The sequence below is a fragment of the Macrobrachium nipponense genome, chromosome 2, assembly GCF_015104395.2.
Source record: "Macrobrachium nipponense isolate FS-2020 chromosome 2, ASM1510439v2, whole genome shotgun sequence".
NCBI classification, from domain to species: domain Eukaryota; kingdom Metazoa; phylum Arthropoda; class Malacostraca; order Decapoda; family Palaemonidae; genus Macrobrachium; species Macrobrachium nipponense.
This window is the reverse complement of record NC_087201.1, coordinates 98,599,263-98,616,474: the sequence shown is the minus strand read 5'-3', so window position 1 is coordinate 98,616,474 and position 17,212 is coordinate 98,599,263. Positions and strand designations below refer to the sequence as shown.

Sequence of the window (17,212 nt, the reverse complement as noted above, 5' to 3'; positions counted from 1 at the left end):
CAGTATTTATAGGAAACCAACCAACAACTTAACTTATGTTATTTCTATTCAGGCCACCATCATAACATCAAAATATAATTTTTTCTTCTATGTTTTTACGAGCATTGTGTATTGTCAGTCCCCAATATTTGTTTTTTGATCAAGAAACTGAATACATAAGAAAATAGGGAAAGATTTATGTTATCCTTCACATATATTCTGATATTTGTTATAATAAAGCCCACAAAAAGTTTTATAGTGTAAGTAACACGGAGAATGAAAATTCTAAGAACATTTCAGTTTGCCTTATTTTAACGGATTTGAAACCGTTAAATCATTGTTAAAAGCCTTTAAGGCCAACCTTGTTTTTTCCTATAATAACACACTAAAAGGAATGTTAATAAAAAAAAATGGCCACAGAGAAAGCAACAACATAATATATAAAATTCCATGTATGGACTGCCCCTCATTTTATCTCGGACAGTCGAGCAAGGGCTTAGAAGTAAGATTAAGCTAGCATAAATATTCTGTAAAAACTGGGCAAACATCTAATGTAAACCACTGAATAAATTGGATTGGTAGTTCAGTAATTACTAGGTCAAAGATGTCTTATCACGAAATCTTTAAGAATCTGCCATAATACATCTTACTTCCCATTGTAATTTTAATATTAGTCCTGGCCTGTTTCATTTAGACCCTTGTATTTGTAACATGTTTAAGAATGACCTCAAAGATATAATTACAGACTTAATTACAAATTAGTTGCCTTTGAGATATCTTCTTTGTATATGTATGTTTAATATGCATTGTGAATATGTATTGTGAATATGTTTTTGTTTACCAAAGTTCTGAATAGCTGTCCATATAATCCTTTAATTGTCTTATCCTTGTGTCTGAGCAGATTGACTTAATCTTTTTGTATTTTTAAATTGTACCCATGTTTATGCTTGTTTGGGAAGGTTACTCATCTTCCAGGTGTGCCAGATTCTAGGTACTAATCTCCTTATAATCCCTATCTGTCAGTTATACGACCTTTCTTGTACTGTCAATTCCTCATGTAAGTCAGTTCATCTGCTAAGTAAAGGACGTCAAGTCGAAAGATCTTGCAGAAACTTCGCCGTTTATTTTTCCTTCGTAGCTCTTATATATATATATATATATATATATATATATATATATATATATATATATGTATATATATATTATCTATAATATATATATATATATATATTTATTTACTTGAATCAAGCTCTTTCGCCTTTTAGGGATTACCTCCAGAGAAACAAAACGATGCTGTCACTGTTAGACTCATACTGCCGAAACATTGTTAAAAACCATGCATACAGAAATATTCCAAATGACACCTACCCCGAAATTTCATCAGTAGCACGTCAAGCCTCTCTACCTCTATGTATACGGTGTCATACCCAAGACCTGAATAAGGGAGAAGGTCTTTCCTAAGGTCTCTTAGACCTTGGTGTTTCCTGTAAAAGCTGTCTCGTGTGTTTTATAATTTCTCACTGATTGAAAGACGAATAAATGCCGATGTCATAGTCAATAAGTAAAGATAAAGTATATGTGACGAGAATGTTTTGTTTGGTTTTATTACTAATGAAAGGACTGAGCAATTACACAAGATTTACACTAGAGTGACTACCATACTAAAAGGGGAGCCCATAGAAGGGTAGAGCCATCAATGCAGGCTCATGCGGTGCACTGTAGGCATTACTTGAGTTTCTCTGCAGCGTCCCTTTGGCCCTTAACAGGAATAGATTTTATTCCTTTTACTGTTCCTCCGTTTATTTTCTCTTCTTCCACCTTACTTTCCTCCCTCTCCTAACAATTGTTTCACAGTGCAACTGCTTTGAGGTTTCCCTTCTGTTCCACCTTTCAAACCACCTCTACTCTCAGTTTCCCTTTCAACGCTGAATGACCTCATAGGGCTCAGCGCTTGCCCTGTGCCCTAGATTTTATATTCCAATTCCAGTACTAGACGGAAGCAGTATTTAATCATCTTTCATTGATTTTTTTTACCAAAATTTTCATCCCTTCAGAGACTAAGAAGATATGTGATATTTATTGGTAAAATAAAGTTTTAATCATCGTATTTAAAAAAAAATTATCACAAAGAAAACGAGCTAAAACTTATTGGAAATATTTTATATTGCCATTTTCGTCGCTGTTTTCTTTTTTCCCCTGAATTACATTCTGACTTGAAATTCGTACATTAAAATATGTCCTACTTCTAACAAGATAAAGTTTAGTACTAATGTCCCTAGAACATACCAAGTTAGTCAAGTTATCTGCCAAATGTTTGACTGAATACAGACTCTTCCCTTCGAGTTGTGTCTCCGTAATAAGTTCTGAGTAATTTCCGTTGCAAACTTTCCACATAAAATTTCTGGTAAGTTTTGTCAGCTTTCCATGACCCATCGTTCGTACTAATGCATCCAAGTACCCCGTAGGTGGGTAACGCCGTTAGTGCACCTCTTGCGGTGCACTGTAGGCATTACTTTGCAGCGTCCCTTCGGCCCTCAGCCTCAACCCCTTTCATTCCTTTTACTGTATCTCCGTTCATATTCTCTTTCCTCCTTCTCTTATAATTAATTTATGGTACAACTGCGAGGTTTTCCTCTTGTTACACTTTTAAAACCTTCTTTAAATAAATAGTAAGTATTAGATTTAATGTAATAAAAATCTATTTGCGTTACTCTACACTCAACACCCATATCAAGGCTCCATTGCAAATGGCATATCTTAAAGAGGATAGCAGATAACTAACAGCTTCCTATATGCTCATACTCGTATAATGGCTTAAAAATAAGCTATTCAACAACTATGGAGAGCGCAGGAAGAAAAGAGATTGGCCTGTACGTACTCATCTTGGGAGACAGCACACTAGAAACTTTTATTAAAACAAAGGGAAGAAACCATCAGGATCTTCACCCCAGCTATCAAGATTATCCAGTATTTTTTTTAACATCCCTGGAACGAAGTGCAAATTTTGTAAGAGGTTCAGGACGACAAGTAATCAGAGAGAGGAACATCCTCACCTGATTGCTTCGTTTCAAAAGCTCGATGAATCAGCTCATTCTTTTCCCTAGGACCAGTTACCAATTTATAGGCTACCATCATCTGCTAGCAGTGGTGGAATGGAAGACCAGCCTGACCCAAAGACAGGTGATGCCAATTTGCTCCACCAAGGATGAGGCTGAGTAATTCCTTCAAGTTTCCTCTTTAAGGAATTATTCCAATTTCTCTCGGCTGTACAGTAACTTACAGTTGCAACACGGCGATACAACAAAAACTGGTGTAATTTGCATTTGAACGCTTTCGTCTACTTGAGTTGAATTTGGTCTATTTGTCGTGGTAGGCTCGTGTACAAGTATCATCAAACCATGGCTGGTCACTTGTCCTTAATTGTCCGGGAACTACAGTAAACGAGAAAATAAACGAAGCAGGTTTTCTCGTACGATTGAGCTGGAAGTGCCATGTGTTACTAAAAGAAAAAAGTGCGAGATTCGTCGTGAAGAAGGTTATTGTTGCTATTGAAAGAAAAGTAACACACACACACACACACAATATATATATATATATATATATATATATATATATATTATATATATATATATATATATAGTACTGTATAAAGATGTTTAATTTTACGTGCGTTGTTTTAGTTGTTCTAAATATTACGTTGCACTATATATTGTTACCAGCCATTTTTACACATTATTCTAGGAATTTTTCGAATTTCATTATTAACTTCTGCTGTTATTTTAGGGAAACTGCTCTGCACTTTGTTTAGCTGTCCGCCTCGATTCCTTTTTCTTTTTCTATTTCGTTGACATGAACTGCAAAAAACGACCCCGCTGCTAAGAAAATTTTCGGTAACTACCATTACTGCTGTGTTTTATATAAATAAATTCTAGCAAATACCAAGATACTTACGACTCGCTTTTCAATAGCAATAGCAAACTTACAAAACAATACCGATGTAGCTTTCTTGTTACCATGGCTACAGCGTCCCATGTGCCTGGACGTGCGCAATCTTATCCATGTGACTGAGGTATGCCAACGTTGCCTGACGTACAAAGTTTTTACTCATTTTCATTATTTCAATTTCTGGGTGTTTGGAACTCAAGAAGAGTATTGAAGATATAAAATACATGAATGATCATAGTGATTCAAAGAAATGAACACTGACAACAAAGCTGACTATTGCAGGACGACACGTTCGTAAGAGTATCTGCGGTATGCCAAACCACATATTTCTCCGAGACTCCTAGATTACCGAGCACTGTTATGGTTTCTCTCAGAAGTGACGGTTGCGGCCCTTCCGTGCATATGAGCTACAGGGTTTCCTTCTTAAACTTGGATACTGTTAAATATTAGTTCCTAAGGATTTCGTGCTGTTTTCCAGGATGATGCGAGAAAATTCCCTTCTAAGAATGAATCGTTAACTGAAACTCTGCGTTATAAATACTAACGAAAAAAACCGCTTTATTATCGCGAAATAGATTATAACTACCGTACTTCGGTAACAGGTACTGCCTACCGTTCGACTCTTCCATCGATAAATCGACTCAAAGTGCTACAAAACCAGAAGCAGAACTGCACAAAATGACGAGCAAAGTTTCTCCCTGGGAAACGACCAACTCCACCACCAAAATCGAAAGTCGGGTTGGACCTGAAACAAAGTTCTTTGTGAATAAAAATGAGCTGAAAATCCACTGCAGTTACTGGAGACCGAACGACAACACTGAAATAAGGTAAGGCCGGTGGTTCTGACCCCCTTTCCTCTCGCCGGAAACGGTTTTTCAAGGTCATTGTCAAGATGTTCCCGCTTTCTACTTTAATATCCCATACTCGTTCAAAAGTTAGGCCTATCAAACTGAGGCTGTTCTGATGGCTGTCAATCTCATAGATACGCTATGTAAAATTAATTTACTTGTCAAAAGGAATAGCTATTGTTTCGTATTTCGAGATTATCGTTGCGAAAATAATGATTATATTTTTTAATGCATTCGAAAGGTTTCCTACCTAGGCCTATATTATATATATATATATATATATATATATATATATATATATATATATATATATTATTATGTGTGCGGGTATGAACGATTGAGCAACTAAACGTTTGGTGTGCAATTCCAGGGTAAACGACCTTGCTGGTCTAGTGGTTAAAACTTCACCAGCGTGAGACGCGAAGTTGATCCAGCTGATGGAGATTAGTAGTGTTTAATGAATACATATATATATATATATATATATATATATATATATATATATATATATTGTGACCCTGACCTAATCCCCGTGTGTATCGGGGGTGTTAGTAGACTGTATATACTTATACGTATATTTAATGTATTGTATACACACACACACACACACACACATATATATATATATACACATGGTATAAACTACATAGTTCTTATATTTTGTATATAGCCTATTAATATATAATATGTATGCATATATATGCATAATTTTATATATATAGTATATATAAAGGTGCTCATGATTGTTAATTATTTTTTAACTACTTTCTTTCCCGAACCGTCCAATCTCGCCTGGCAATAACTGCTATCGATAGGGTGCGTACGGCTCTTGCAGCTGCCAACCGAACTTTATCCTGTTCGGATTGGAGTCCGTTGATGATAGTGGGAAAAATCCAATCATGACCGTCGTTGGCAACGTTGCGTAATTTTTGTCAGTGTGTTTTTAGTGTCATTACATTCATTTTAAGTGGTGTAGTAGTTAATAAATGGGCGTTTTAGTCTTCTTTTAAATATAGTCTACGGGTTGCTCGTGAGTGCAAAATGTTTTTGTGTTGGCCTTTGGCCCAACTACGAACAACAAATAAGTTTTCTTTTTCGTTTTTTTGTTTATATTAAACCAGCCCTGTGCTGGCACGGGCCCTTATGGTAATTCTACAGAATAGTTCCGCACGGATGGCTAGGAACGTAACCGTGGATACGACATCCACTAGGGATTGGGGCGTCCAATGTATTTTGCCGTGTTTAGTAATGGTCCCTGCGGGTTAATTACAGTCGTCCGAATCAATATTCCTTAAAATTCTTGTTCAGTAGGTAAAACTGCATAGAAAAACCGCAACTGCCAGTCTAGGCCGCCGCGGAATAGTACCCTAGATCTACCGAATGGCGGAATAAGAACACTAAATTTTAGATGCGTTTACTTCATAAAATTTAAAATGAGGTCATATCAAGGGCGCCCGCACATAGGGACAAGAGGGGCGCTTGCCCCCTCCACCCCCCGCAATCCTGGATATATATATATATATATATATATATAATATATATATATATATTACATTTAACTGCATTACCTTGTTTTCCTTCCATTTTACAATATAGTCTTTCAGTTTAAGTAATTAAAGGTATCATTATGTATTGTGTAATTATTTGTATACAGGATATATATAACTGCATTGTTCTTTCCAGAAATATTTGAATTCAGCTGAACAGTCATGGAACTATTGAAGAAAAGTCAATGCAAGATTTTATATTTCCCTCATCGCATCTTGTTTCACTTAAATTATTGGAATTATTGGCATCGCAGTTCTTTCACTACAGTGTGTGTGTGTGTGTGTGTGTGTATATATGTATATATATATATATATATATATATATATATATATATATATATATATATATATATATTATGTGTGTGTGCAGTTATAGTAGCCATAATGCCCTCTTAACTTCTTGAATTTTTTGCTCTTTTTTGGATACGCTTGTCACTACAAAGCGTGAAGATCATAGTTCAAAGAAATTTGAAGAAATTGTGATATCCGGTACCGGAAAACGAACCCAGGTCCCATAATCACAGAGAGGTCTGGTTGCCGACCTGACCACGAGAAGGATTAAAAGTCTACTCCCTCTCATAATATACATAAACCTGTCGTTTTCAGATATACTTAATTGAGCTAGAATAGACCCATCCTCACCATTTTAGCCAAGTGGGCAATCATTTTTATTGCTTTTATAGGCTGAAATATATACTATGTAGAATCTACTAGTGAGGAGGGGGTCCATTCCAGCTCAGATTTGTATATCTGAAAACAACAGGTATATGTATGTATGAGAGGGAGTAGACTTTTAAACCTTCTCGTGGTCAGGTCCACAAGGTGACCTCTTTGTGATCATGGGACCTGGGTTAGTTTTCCGGTACCAGACATCACAATTTCTTCAAATTTCTTTGAACTATGATCTTCACGCTTTGTAGTGACAAGCGTATCCGAAAACGAACAAAGAATTCAAGAAGTTCAGAGGGCATTGTGGCTATTACAATTCCATATGTATCTGGTAAAAAAGTAACTAGTAGATTCCTCTCTTGGAAAATATGCTGCGGGCGCCCGTGGATCATGTTTTGAAATTTTGTTGGGTAATGGCAATTGCAGTTGTATGTGTGATTTACATTTTTTAGTTTATCAAAATTTAAAATAATTTTGAGATTCGGGAAAATTGTATATTTGTAGATTTATTTGTAGTATGAATACGTGCTGTGTCCCCGTAATTTTGAATACTTGTATGTGTATGTATATATATATATATATATATATATATATATATATATATATATATTATATATATATATATATATATTGCGGTTGCCAAACTGCTTTACTTTGTAGCTTTTTTTTTCAGTCATAATGGTTCTCCAAGCAAGAATAATTGGGAATTACTCTCTTGTCAAAAGAGTGTTTTTAAATAGTAACCAAAAGTTTGACTCGATAGTGCTCATAAATTAATCGAGAATATATTTGTAAAAAATAAATAAATGAAAATAAGATTAATAAAATCGTTGAAAAAAATTGTGCTTTTGAAGGGATAACTCCCTAAAGCTTTATGAATTCGGTAAATAGGAAGGAAATTTGTCCATCTCAAAGCTCAATCATTTACTCAGGGATTTTGTGGTTTGATACATATATTCTTCGGAGATGGGAAAAATTGTTTAATACTGCAATTGATTAAACTTAATGTAATTCATACTGTCATGGAATTGAGAATACTTTTATAAGGCACAATGGAAATCTTTGTATTAAGATGAATTTCACGCATGATTGGAAGTGCAGTAGGACTGTCCCACTTTGTACAAATGACCTCGTTCACGATACTGTAGTACTTCTGAGTTGGTTTAAGTAGTTCAGAGGACCACGACAAACGTCGTAGTTCCATCGAACACCCTTCAGATACCTTGACTTATCAGAGGCTCCTTAGGCCAACCGTTCTGAAGATAGCTATAACTAGACTGAATTCACCCACTGCTACTCCGGAACACGATGGCGATTATTTTTAGGTTTCAATGTTTCAGAATTCGATACTGATGTTTCAATTCTCGCATATAAGACAAGCTTAATTATTCAAAACTAAACAGTAACAATTTGAAACTCATAAGTTTTGTATATTGTCCTTAACTGTTCCTCATATGTACTAGATGATATCGACTATTATACAGATAATTTGTTAAAACATGCCAGACCATAAACATTATTTGTGCCCCAGTTTTACAGTAAACGAATTGTTATATTGAATATAACGTTGAAATTGAGTATTTGTAAACAGCCAACGAAAGTGCAAAGATACAACAAAGTTTTATATAGCAGTTATAAAGCATCAATAGCATTATCCAACAACGTGCAGTCTGTGAAAAATGAACAGCTTTGCGCTCAAGTGTGCACCGGTTACGTAACGCTGAAGTTAAATGCTTTTTCGGTACTTTTTAGCGCAGTCAGTTGGTAAACTTGCCGTGATTTTTTAAAAAACATTACAATGGTAATTTATATATAGAGGGATAAAGTACAACGATTATTTAGTTGTGTAAAAGACGCAAAAAAATATATGTATTTTTTTAAATCATGAATCTAACATAGCCGGGAAGAACGGGAAAAACAAACAGTTTATAATGATTGCGTAGTCTGTGAATAATAAAATAATATGTACATATCAAATATTTAATCAAGCTGTGAAATTTGAAAGGAATAATATAACATCTTAATTGCTTGAATAAAACTTCAAAATTCGTGGAACTTTCATGGACATCGTTTGTAATTTACCCCCTTTTATCAATCCAATTAGAACGTATACTACTAATATCGCTCTGGGTATAATAGGAGAAATGTTTCAAACAGAAATTTTCATAATTTTTGGTGCCTGTCATAAAAAGTTACCAGTCATAAGTCATTATCACTTACATTGTTGTTACAACCATCCCTTTCATTTCAAGTTTGATATCCACTCGTCTTGGTGTGTGCACGAGAGCGAATTTTCGTTGTGAATTTTGCATCCAAGTTCCTAAGATTTGCTTTTGCCATGGAGGGATTCAGGCTTGATTTCCCGCCTGTATCTTTTGTCCCGAGCTGTAGTTTGTTGCCTGATAGTTATTCGGATTTGTTAGGTCGCAGCAGGAATAAATAAAAAGAGCTAAGTGGTATCAACCTCGGCTCAGAATAAGTACTGTACACTGGATGTACCACACATCCGGTGTGCCGTACTTATTTTGAGCTGAGGGTTTATATATAAATACAGAAATAGTAATGGATATACGCGCTGAAACAGTAATAATGGTAAGCAGAACGTATTAGTGCCACAGAAATTAAGTATCGTCATACTGATATAATAACAAATATAGTAAAATTTGCCTCTGCCAATAGTTAAATAGACGAATGGAATCGGAAATTAGAATGAACGCTCACTTTTCTATTATAATCCGAACAAAGGTGACGTTACGGTTATACATTTGCTCATAATTTTCGTATCAACATAGAGCTAAATGTATAAGTAGTTTTATTATTTAGTAACATCAGTTCGTTCCTGTTATAAGCTAAGTAGCCTAGTTCCCCCAGTACTAAAACTCGTTAGTTTTAGTATGTATGCCCGTTTCTCTCATTAGATTTATTACTTATTTCCCCCCCCCTCCCCAAGTATTTTTAAAGCTCATTAATTACCGGTAGGTTTACAGCTTTGTTTTCCGATTCACTTATCGTAAGTACTACAGATAATAAGGATTGTAATTTGTGGCATTTCGAGAGTTCCACCTTCCTCCTCTCCCAGTGCTTTTGTCAGCAGTTTGCTTTCTTGGCTGAATTTTGAGTTCATTTACTGACTGTTGAAAGTTTGTAAACTTAATCCACAGTTCAAAGTACAGTAAACTGGTAATTAAGACAATTTGTAGAATTTCAGTAAATCCGCCTGTTTCTCGTTGCCTCTAACTGTGGTAAAGTGTTTCCAGAACACCCCAAGAATTAACTTGATGATGAGTTGAAAATTCTTACTCCGTAGATAATTCAGAATTAAGGTAAAATCAATGCAATGTGAAGTGTATCATTTTTTTTTTTACTCGCCATTTGTCCTTCTGAGTTTGTTGTTTCTCATGTTAGGACCAAGGACCTTCTTTTATTAATTTAGTTTGCGACAGAAGGATGTTATGCTTGGCAAATGAAGGTTCCCCCCTGGCTACTGTAGCGTTTCAGCAACTTTCTCCCAACAAATTTGCAGTTTGTTTATTACATTTCTGTGCTGGCCGTTTTCTGTTGTATGAACTTTTCAATAAAAAAAAAAACTAGATTGGTCTTTCTAAGATAAGTTCGTAGATTTTAAAGATGTTGCCAAGGGTATGACAACAATTCGGATTCAGGATTTGTATATTTAATTTTGTTTATTATGAAAATTTATTACGTCTAATATCACACGTTAATTGACATTACTTATGTAGAGCTCGCCAAGGGACGTTTTCTTAATTTTTTTTCTGTGCAGCAGCAACTTCCTTGAACTTCGGAAGAAAGTAAGAAATGTCGTTGGTGTTTTCAATACTTTCCAGGGAAGTCTAATCCGGTTGGAGTTCAACCGTTTCCGTGGTTGGGTTTAGTGCTCTGACTGACTTCTCCGTTGTTTCTCGTCGTGGATGGGAAGTTATTTTATTGCATTGTATGGCCCAACAAAAGATATTTTCCTATAAATTAATGTTGCGCCCAAGGTAGCTGTTCTTTTTGCAATGGGAAGCATTGTTTGATAAGTAACCACTACTAATGAAAAAACAAAACACTGGTTTTAGTCACATGAATATAGAAAATTGTAATAAGATTGTACGGTATACCTATATATCGAACAAGATGCCAATAAAAACAGATTATAGTGAAAAGGAAAGTAGAGTACTAAAACTACGTACAAATTCGAGGGAAGAGAGGGATATATTGAATATAATTATATATATATTATGGTCATAAACCACCAATAACTTATCGCCAAGGCTTACCCGCATAAATTATGGGTTAGCTCTGTGGGTCCCCACTTAACGCTCTCTGATGGGCAGTGCCATACAATCCATAAACCCTTTGTATGGGTCTCTCTCTCTCTCTCTCTCTCTCTCTCTCTCTCTCTCTCTCGTTGGGGGTAGTTCCGTCAGTGCACCTCATGTAGTGCACTATAGGCATTACTTAAAGTTCTTTGCAGCCTACCTTCGCCCCATAGTCGCAACCCCATTCTTTCCTTTTACTGTACCTTCTTTCAAATTGCTTTCCTCCATCTTACCACCTTCTCCTAACAATTGATTCATAGTGCAACTGCGAGGCTTTCCTTCTGTTACACCCTGTACGGTCAATTTCCGTTTCAGCGCTGAATGACCTCTTATGTCCCAGTGCTTGGCCTATGGCCTAAATTCTTTATTAAATCCAGTTCTCTCTCTCTCTCTCTCTCTCTCTCTCTCTCTCTCTCTCTCTCTCTCTCTCTCAGAGCAAGAGAAAATGGCTTTCGTAATTTTTTTTCATATTTTATCACATTTATTTTTGAAAGCATATGAAACGTAAAGCTCACAGGACTCACGATGGTTCTTTTTGTAGAGTCTGATATAAACAGTGTAAATAATGACATTGGGGTCCTTAAAAAAAATGATGACAATATAAAAATAAAATATTCGGTGAGCGGAAATATGAGGGTTTAAGTTTTCCCAAATGTTTAATAATAACCCAAGAAAGGCAGCAGTTTTTAATACAGCATATAAACACACGGCATCAACTTCCAGAATCACAAACGGGTTGGAAATAACTGTTGGTGGAGAACCACCTTTGTCCAGTTTCTGATAATCGTTTGAAACACTGGTTGCAGCTACCATTAAGCGGATAACTTCTTTTCAGTCGGTTTGTGATGTGTGCGTGATATGTAACCAACGTTTATTCGTGACATGATTTACTGTGGCGTGGAAGGAAATTCTTACAATTACGTACAAGGAGGTTTGGTGCTTTTGTGTTGGATGGCTTGTCTGTTAGTAGAATAACGCAGAAGTTTCTATGGGGTTTATCACGAAAGTTGTACCACAATGTCAGACTTGTGAAAAAAGTTTCAGACTTTGTTAGAGAAAATAACTTAAAACTTTTGGAGGTAAGGGACCTTCTGAGACTAGCTATTTATTTCGAGCCCCAGCTGAGAATTATGGCTCAGAACCACACGTTACTTAAATATGGCCTAGGCCTACATCGATAACTTCCCACTTGCGTGGTTGCATTGGCGAAGATTGGACCACAGATATAGAGGGGGATTGGACATCTTCGTACACGGGTTGCAAAGTATTTAGAAGAATGCGCACACTCAAATTTACAAGTTGGCCAACAATCAACTGTGCTCTTATAGTAAGTAATGATCGTGTGTATGCGATCTTTTGCATTTGACAGAACTTTTATGTACTACGTCAGGTATTACGTAAATTGCGGGGGATAGAACCTACTAAAGTATTACCTTGCTATTGAAGCCTCTCTCTCTCTCTCTCTCTCTCTCTCTCTCTCTCTCTCTCTCTCTCTCTCTCTCTCTCTCTCTCTCATATTTATAATTATGTATATATATAGTTATAATTATATTATTATATATTATAAATTATTATATATAAATATATATTTATATATATATAGTAATAAAATTATATGATTAATTTAATATAATTATATATTATAACTTATGATAGACATTTTTTATTTAATAGTACTAATTCATTATTCTTTATAAGGCAAACGAGGTTGCTCCTTTCGTGACAACCGTATAATTTATAAGGATATAAATTACTGTATAGCAGTTTAGCGAGTCATGTTTTTTTATATAATTCTTCTTTGGGAGCATTGCTTATTTGCTTATGTATCATAATTCTTTTGTGAATAATATTAACGTTGTCTTGGCCAATCCTATTCGTCCCTGAATAGTCATTTGGCGTGAAATTCGTGTTCACATGTAAATGACTTCCAAAAGGCCTTGAATTATCCTCGTTCTACATGAGTGATTATATATACTTTTTTTCTACACTTTATTATGCACGAGTAACAATCTTTTTATCGTGAACACTAACCGTTTTCTTAAGCCATTATAACTATGTATGGAATAAAAATCTTGCCGCTGTTTATATATCCTCATTCACCTAAGCATAACACAAATTTCATCAATAATAATCCCCCATTCTTTTGTGAGCAAAGTCCTGTCCTCTGTAAGTAATGATGATTGTAATCTTGCTTTCCTGAAAAAGTGGCAGCGTTGTCCGCAACTAGACCCATTCTTTCGTGGCTAAAGCTCAATCTGTCTGGTATTTTTGGCAACTTCCGCGTGTGCTGTGCGTAGGTGTGTATTTCCGGCTTTTATTGTTTTTGCTTTTTCTGAATTTTTTTCTGAATTAGTTTTGTGAGTGCTTTAGTGGACAGCGTAATGGAAATATATCCATAGGCCTTTATGTGTGTGTGTGTGTTTGGGCCATGTAATTTTAAGTCACGGTGACTACACCTCTCGAGTTCTCTCTGTTCTTCGCCTACCCTTACGTCTGTTGTTCTCGATTCCTAATGGGTAATAAGTGTAGAAGCCCTTCCATTTGTTGTGGTATTCGAATGCACGCAAACGGGGTTAATTAACTTAGAATGGGTGGTGTTGCCGAAACTTGGAAATGTAGCCTCCGGTGTGGAAGTTTTCATGCACAAGGTGATGCTTGGGGTGTGAAACAAATTTACATACACTTTTGACGGGTTTATAGTGATCAGATATAAATTATTTTCTTATATGGTTCATTGACCTATGTTCTCGGTCATTTGCATATTTAAACCTTTTTATAATAATGACTGAATAAAGAACCATAAAAAAATGGTTGTTTACGCCGAATCATGAAGCGATGTCTTGACACATCGCATGCAAATGGTACCAGTGAAACTTTAGGTTTCCATCTAAGGTAAATTAAATCTATTTTTTATTTCTTAATGCACGTAAAAAGTAAACGAGATTAACTTGATAAGAGAAGTTCGTTGCTAAGTTGACATTGTAAATGCACGTAAGTCTCATCACCATATAATGCTGTAGCATGTCAAGAGACCCATGTAATGATAGACATAAAGGTTTTCCTGTTAACTTATGTTTACGGGAAATAATATTTAGGCTGCGAAGGACGGCATATATGTTTATATATACGTTAGATTTTAGCGATGGTTGACTGGATTTAAAATTTATGCAAGCGTGGAAGTCAGTGGTGGGGAAACTCTCTTAAGGTTAATGTATGACAGTAACCTCATTCTGAGTGAGGTTAATGTCACACGGTAACCTCAAGGAAAAGCTTCCCCCACTAGAAAGTGTGAGGAAACGTGTATTCGTTAATCTAAAACGATAATGTAATACAAAAAATGTATATATGTACATAAATATTCGTTTATTCTTAAACTGTATCCATTCCGATCATTACATAGTAAAATTTTCCTTGTTTGTAAGTTGTGACCCATATAAGAGACTGCATGCTTTCTACAACGAAGCTTAAAAAACATATTACATAACACTGAAGAACCAGTTCATTCTCGGGAGATGCCATCATTATGAAAAGTGGGATGCTGGAAAATACAGGGGGGAAATGACCTTCGTGGTAAAAAAAAATAAATAAAAAGATAAAATAAAATAAAAACAGAAGGAAAAGTTTGGAACGGCAACGCGGAACAGAGTTGGCAATTAAGAGAATTTCTTCCGTCTGTCCGGCACCTGCTCTATTGATCACGTGCCTTACTTCGCTGTTTTTTTTTTTTTTTTTTTTTTTTTTTGTTTTTTTTTTTTTTTTTTTTTTTTTTTTTTTTTTTTTTTTTTTTTTTCCTCTCGAGCATTGAAGGATGACAATGCTTTTAATGCTGGGTTTTTCCTTGTCGTGTTTCCCTGTTATACGTATAGTGTAGTTTTTACACATGCAAATTATATAATTATATATATATATATATATATATATATATATATATATATATATATATATATATATATATATATATATATATATATATAGTTTTTGAGATCATAAGTAAATATATTTTTGTCTTGCTATTTATGAGCTTGTTTCATCGTTATTGTTATTCATAACCTATTACAACAGGAAAAAGCATAAAATTACCTGGCCAAGCAAGCTTACACAGACAGTAATTTTCATGTAAACAAAAAGAATGGTGTAAGATTACAAACTTATACTTTCTATAATAAAGAATTTGAACTGACAAATAGTACCAAACAATAAAAACAAAATAACAGGCTTAAGAAGGCCACTTGACTTTAAAGCTGATATTCCGTCTCTTGAACATGTGAACAATCGGCATGATTAAAATTGCCGGGTAAAATGTCTCGTGATGATACTTGGAAAGTTGCAAATGATTTCCAGTCTTGTACCTTGGGACTATGCATCATGGCACCTAGACCAGTGGCTCTCATCCTTTTTATTACCACGCCCCCTCTTAAGAGTTGGTCCTTCCCTCCACAAACCCCCTTCCCCGGAGGAAGCGACTGCCGTGTAAGCAATTAAAAGAGAGAGAGAGAGAGAGAGAGGTAAATAGTTACAAAACAAGGTAAGCCCAAGGAGTCTAGCTAGACCAGAGAGAACTAACGTTGTTAGTTCCTTACTCTTGTTAAGAGCGCCTCAGCGGCGTGGTTGGTAAGGTATTAGCGCCCCACCTCGGTGGTCGCGGGTTCGAGTCTCGGTCATTCCATTGAGGAGTGAGAGATGTGTATTTCTGGTGATAGAAGTTCACTCTCGACGTGGTTCGGAAGTTACGTAAAGCCGTTGGTCCCGTTGCTGAATAACCACTGGTTTCATGCGACGTAAAAGCACCATACAAACAAACAAACTTACTCTTGTTAAGAGAAATGCGAATATAATTTTGAATTTTTCCCTAGGGCTCACGCTTCCCCTGAAAATTGCTGACGCCGCCCTACGGGTCCACGCCCACCAGTTGAGAACCACTGACCTAGACATATAGGATACTGATGAATTGCTGGACGAGTAGCGCTGACCAAGTGACTTAAGTTAAAGATAATTTGACAGTTACCTGTGGAAATGTATCATTAGATATGAAATACATAACTACTATGTTATTCAGGGTCTCTGTAACACGGTTTTTTGGACTTTGCTCCTTGTCAAAGCATCGGATGTAGTTGAAAGTTGACATATGTATATTTTACAACCACACACAAATTTTGTCAGCATTATCAATAACCTAAACCCGATAGTTTTAATTTTTATAGAGTAAAAATGCTCTAGCCGACGCCATGGCCAATGATTACGAGCCAAGAGTCGAAAAACATTCATTACGTAAGCAAGGTAAACAAACACCTTTTGACTAAATGTTGCCCCGCCCATCCACCAGACAGAAATTCCATCGGCTCTGAAACCCAAAGACTTTATGAATGGCGGAACGATACATAGATGTGGGTGGGGTATCAGTGCTAGCGTAGTAATACTACTGTAGCAGTAGTGCCGCAACAGTATAGCAGTAATATACATGAATTAAACGTTTAGACCAACTGCTGGGATCCTTGAGGATCATTTAGCACTTCTTACAACTACTCGAGAAATTAGTTTTTATAGCCAGAAGTTAATTTTTCTAATCCAACAATGCCCATGGTAGCCTTCAGTGTTATCCTGAATTATAACGAGGCGAAAGTGGGTGTAGCCTCATAAGTCACCATTCTGACGATAATTATTGGTGAAGGTTTAAAGCCAATATACGGTACCGGGTATTTTTTTTCAGTAAATAGGTAGATAGCCAATAAATAAAAATTGCTTGACATTGGATATAGCAGTTATCAAATCAAGCTCGTCTACTATGTTTTTGGTAATTACCAACTATTCCCTACATCTTGTCAATCTGATTGTGACCTATAAAGTAGACTGTAATTTCTTAGGAAACTTATTTTGGGAGTTAGACTAATAATCGAAGTGTTTT

General features: G+C 35.7%; 1 protein-coding gene across 1 annotated transcript in view; it reads left to right on the top strand.

The window, feature by feature from the left end:
- Window positions 1-4,255: 4,255 nt before the first annotated feature.
- LOC135220842 (monoglyceride lipase-like) overlaps window positions 4,256-17,212 on the top strand; it is a 197,144-nt gene continuing 184,187 nt past the window's right edge. The window contains 1 exon segment of the mRNA XM_064258403.1: window positions 4,256-4,751. Coding sequence (XP_064114473.1) covers window positions 4,603-4,751 — 149 coding nt within the window. The 5' untranslated portion in view covers window positions 4,256-4,602.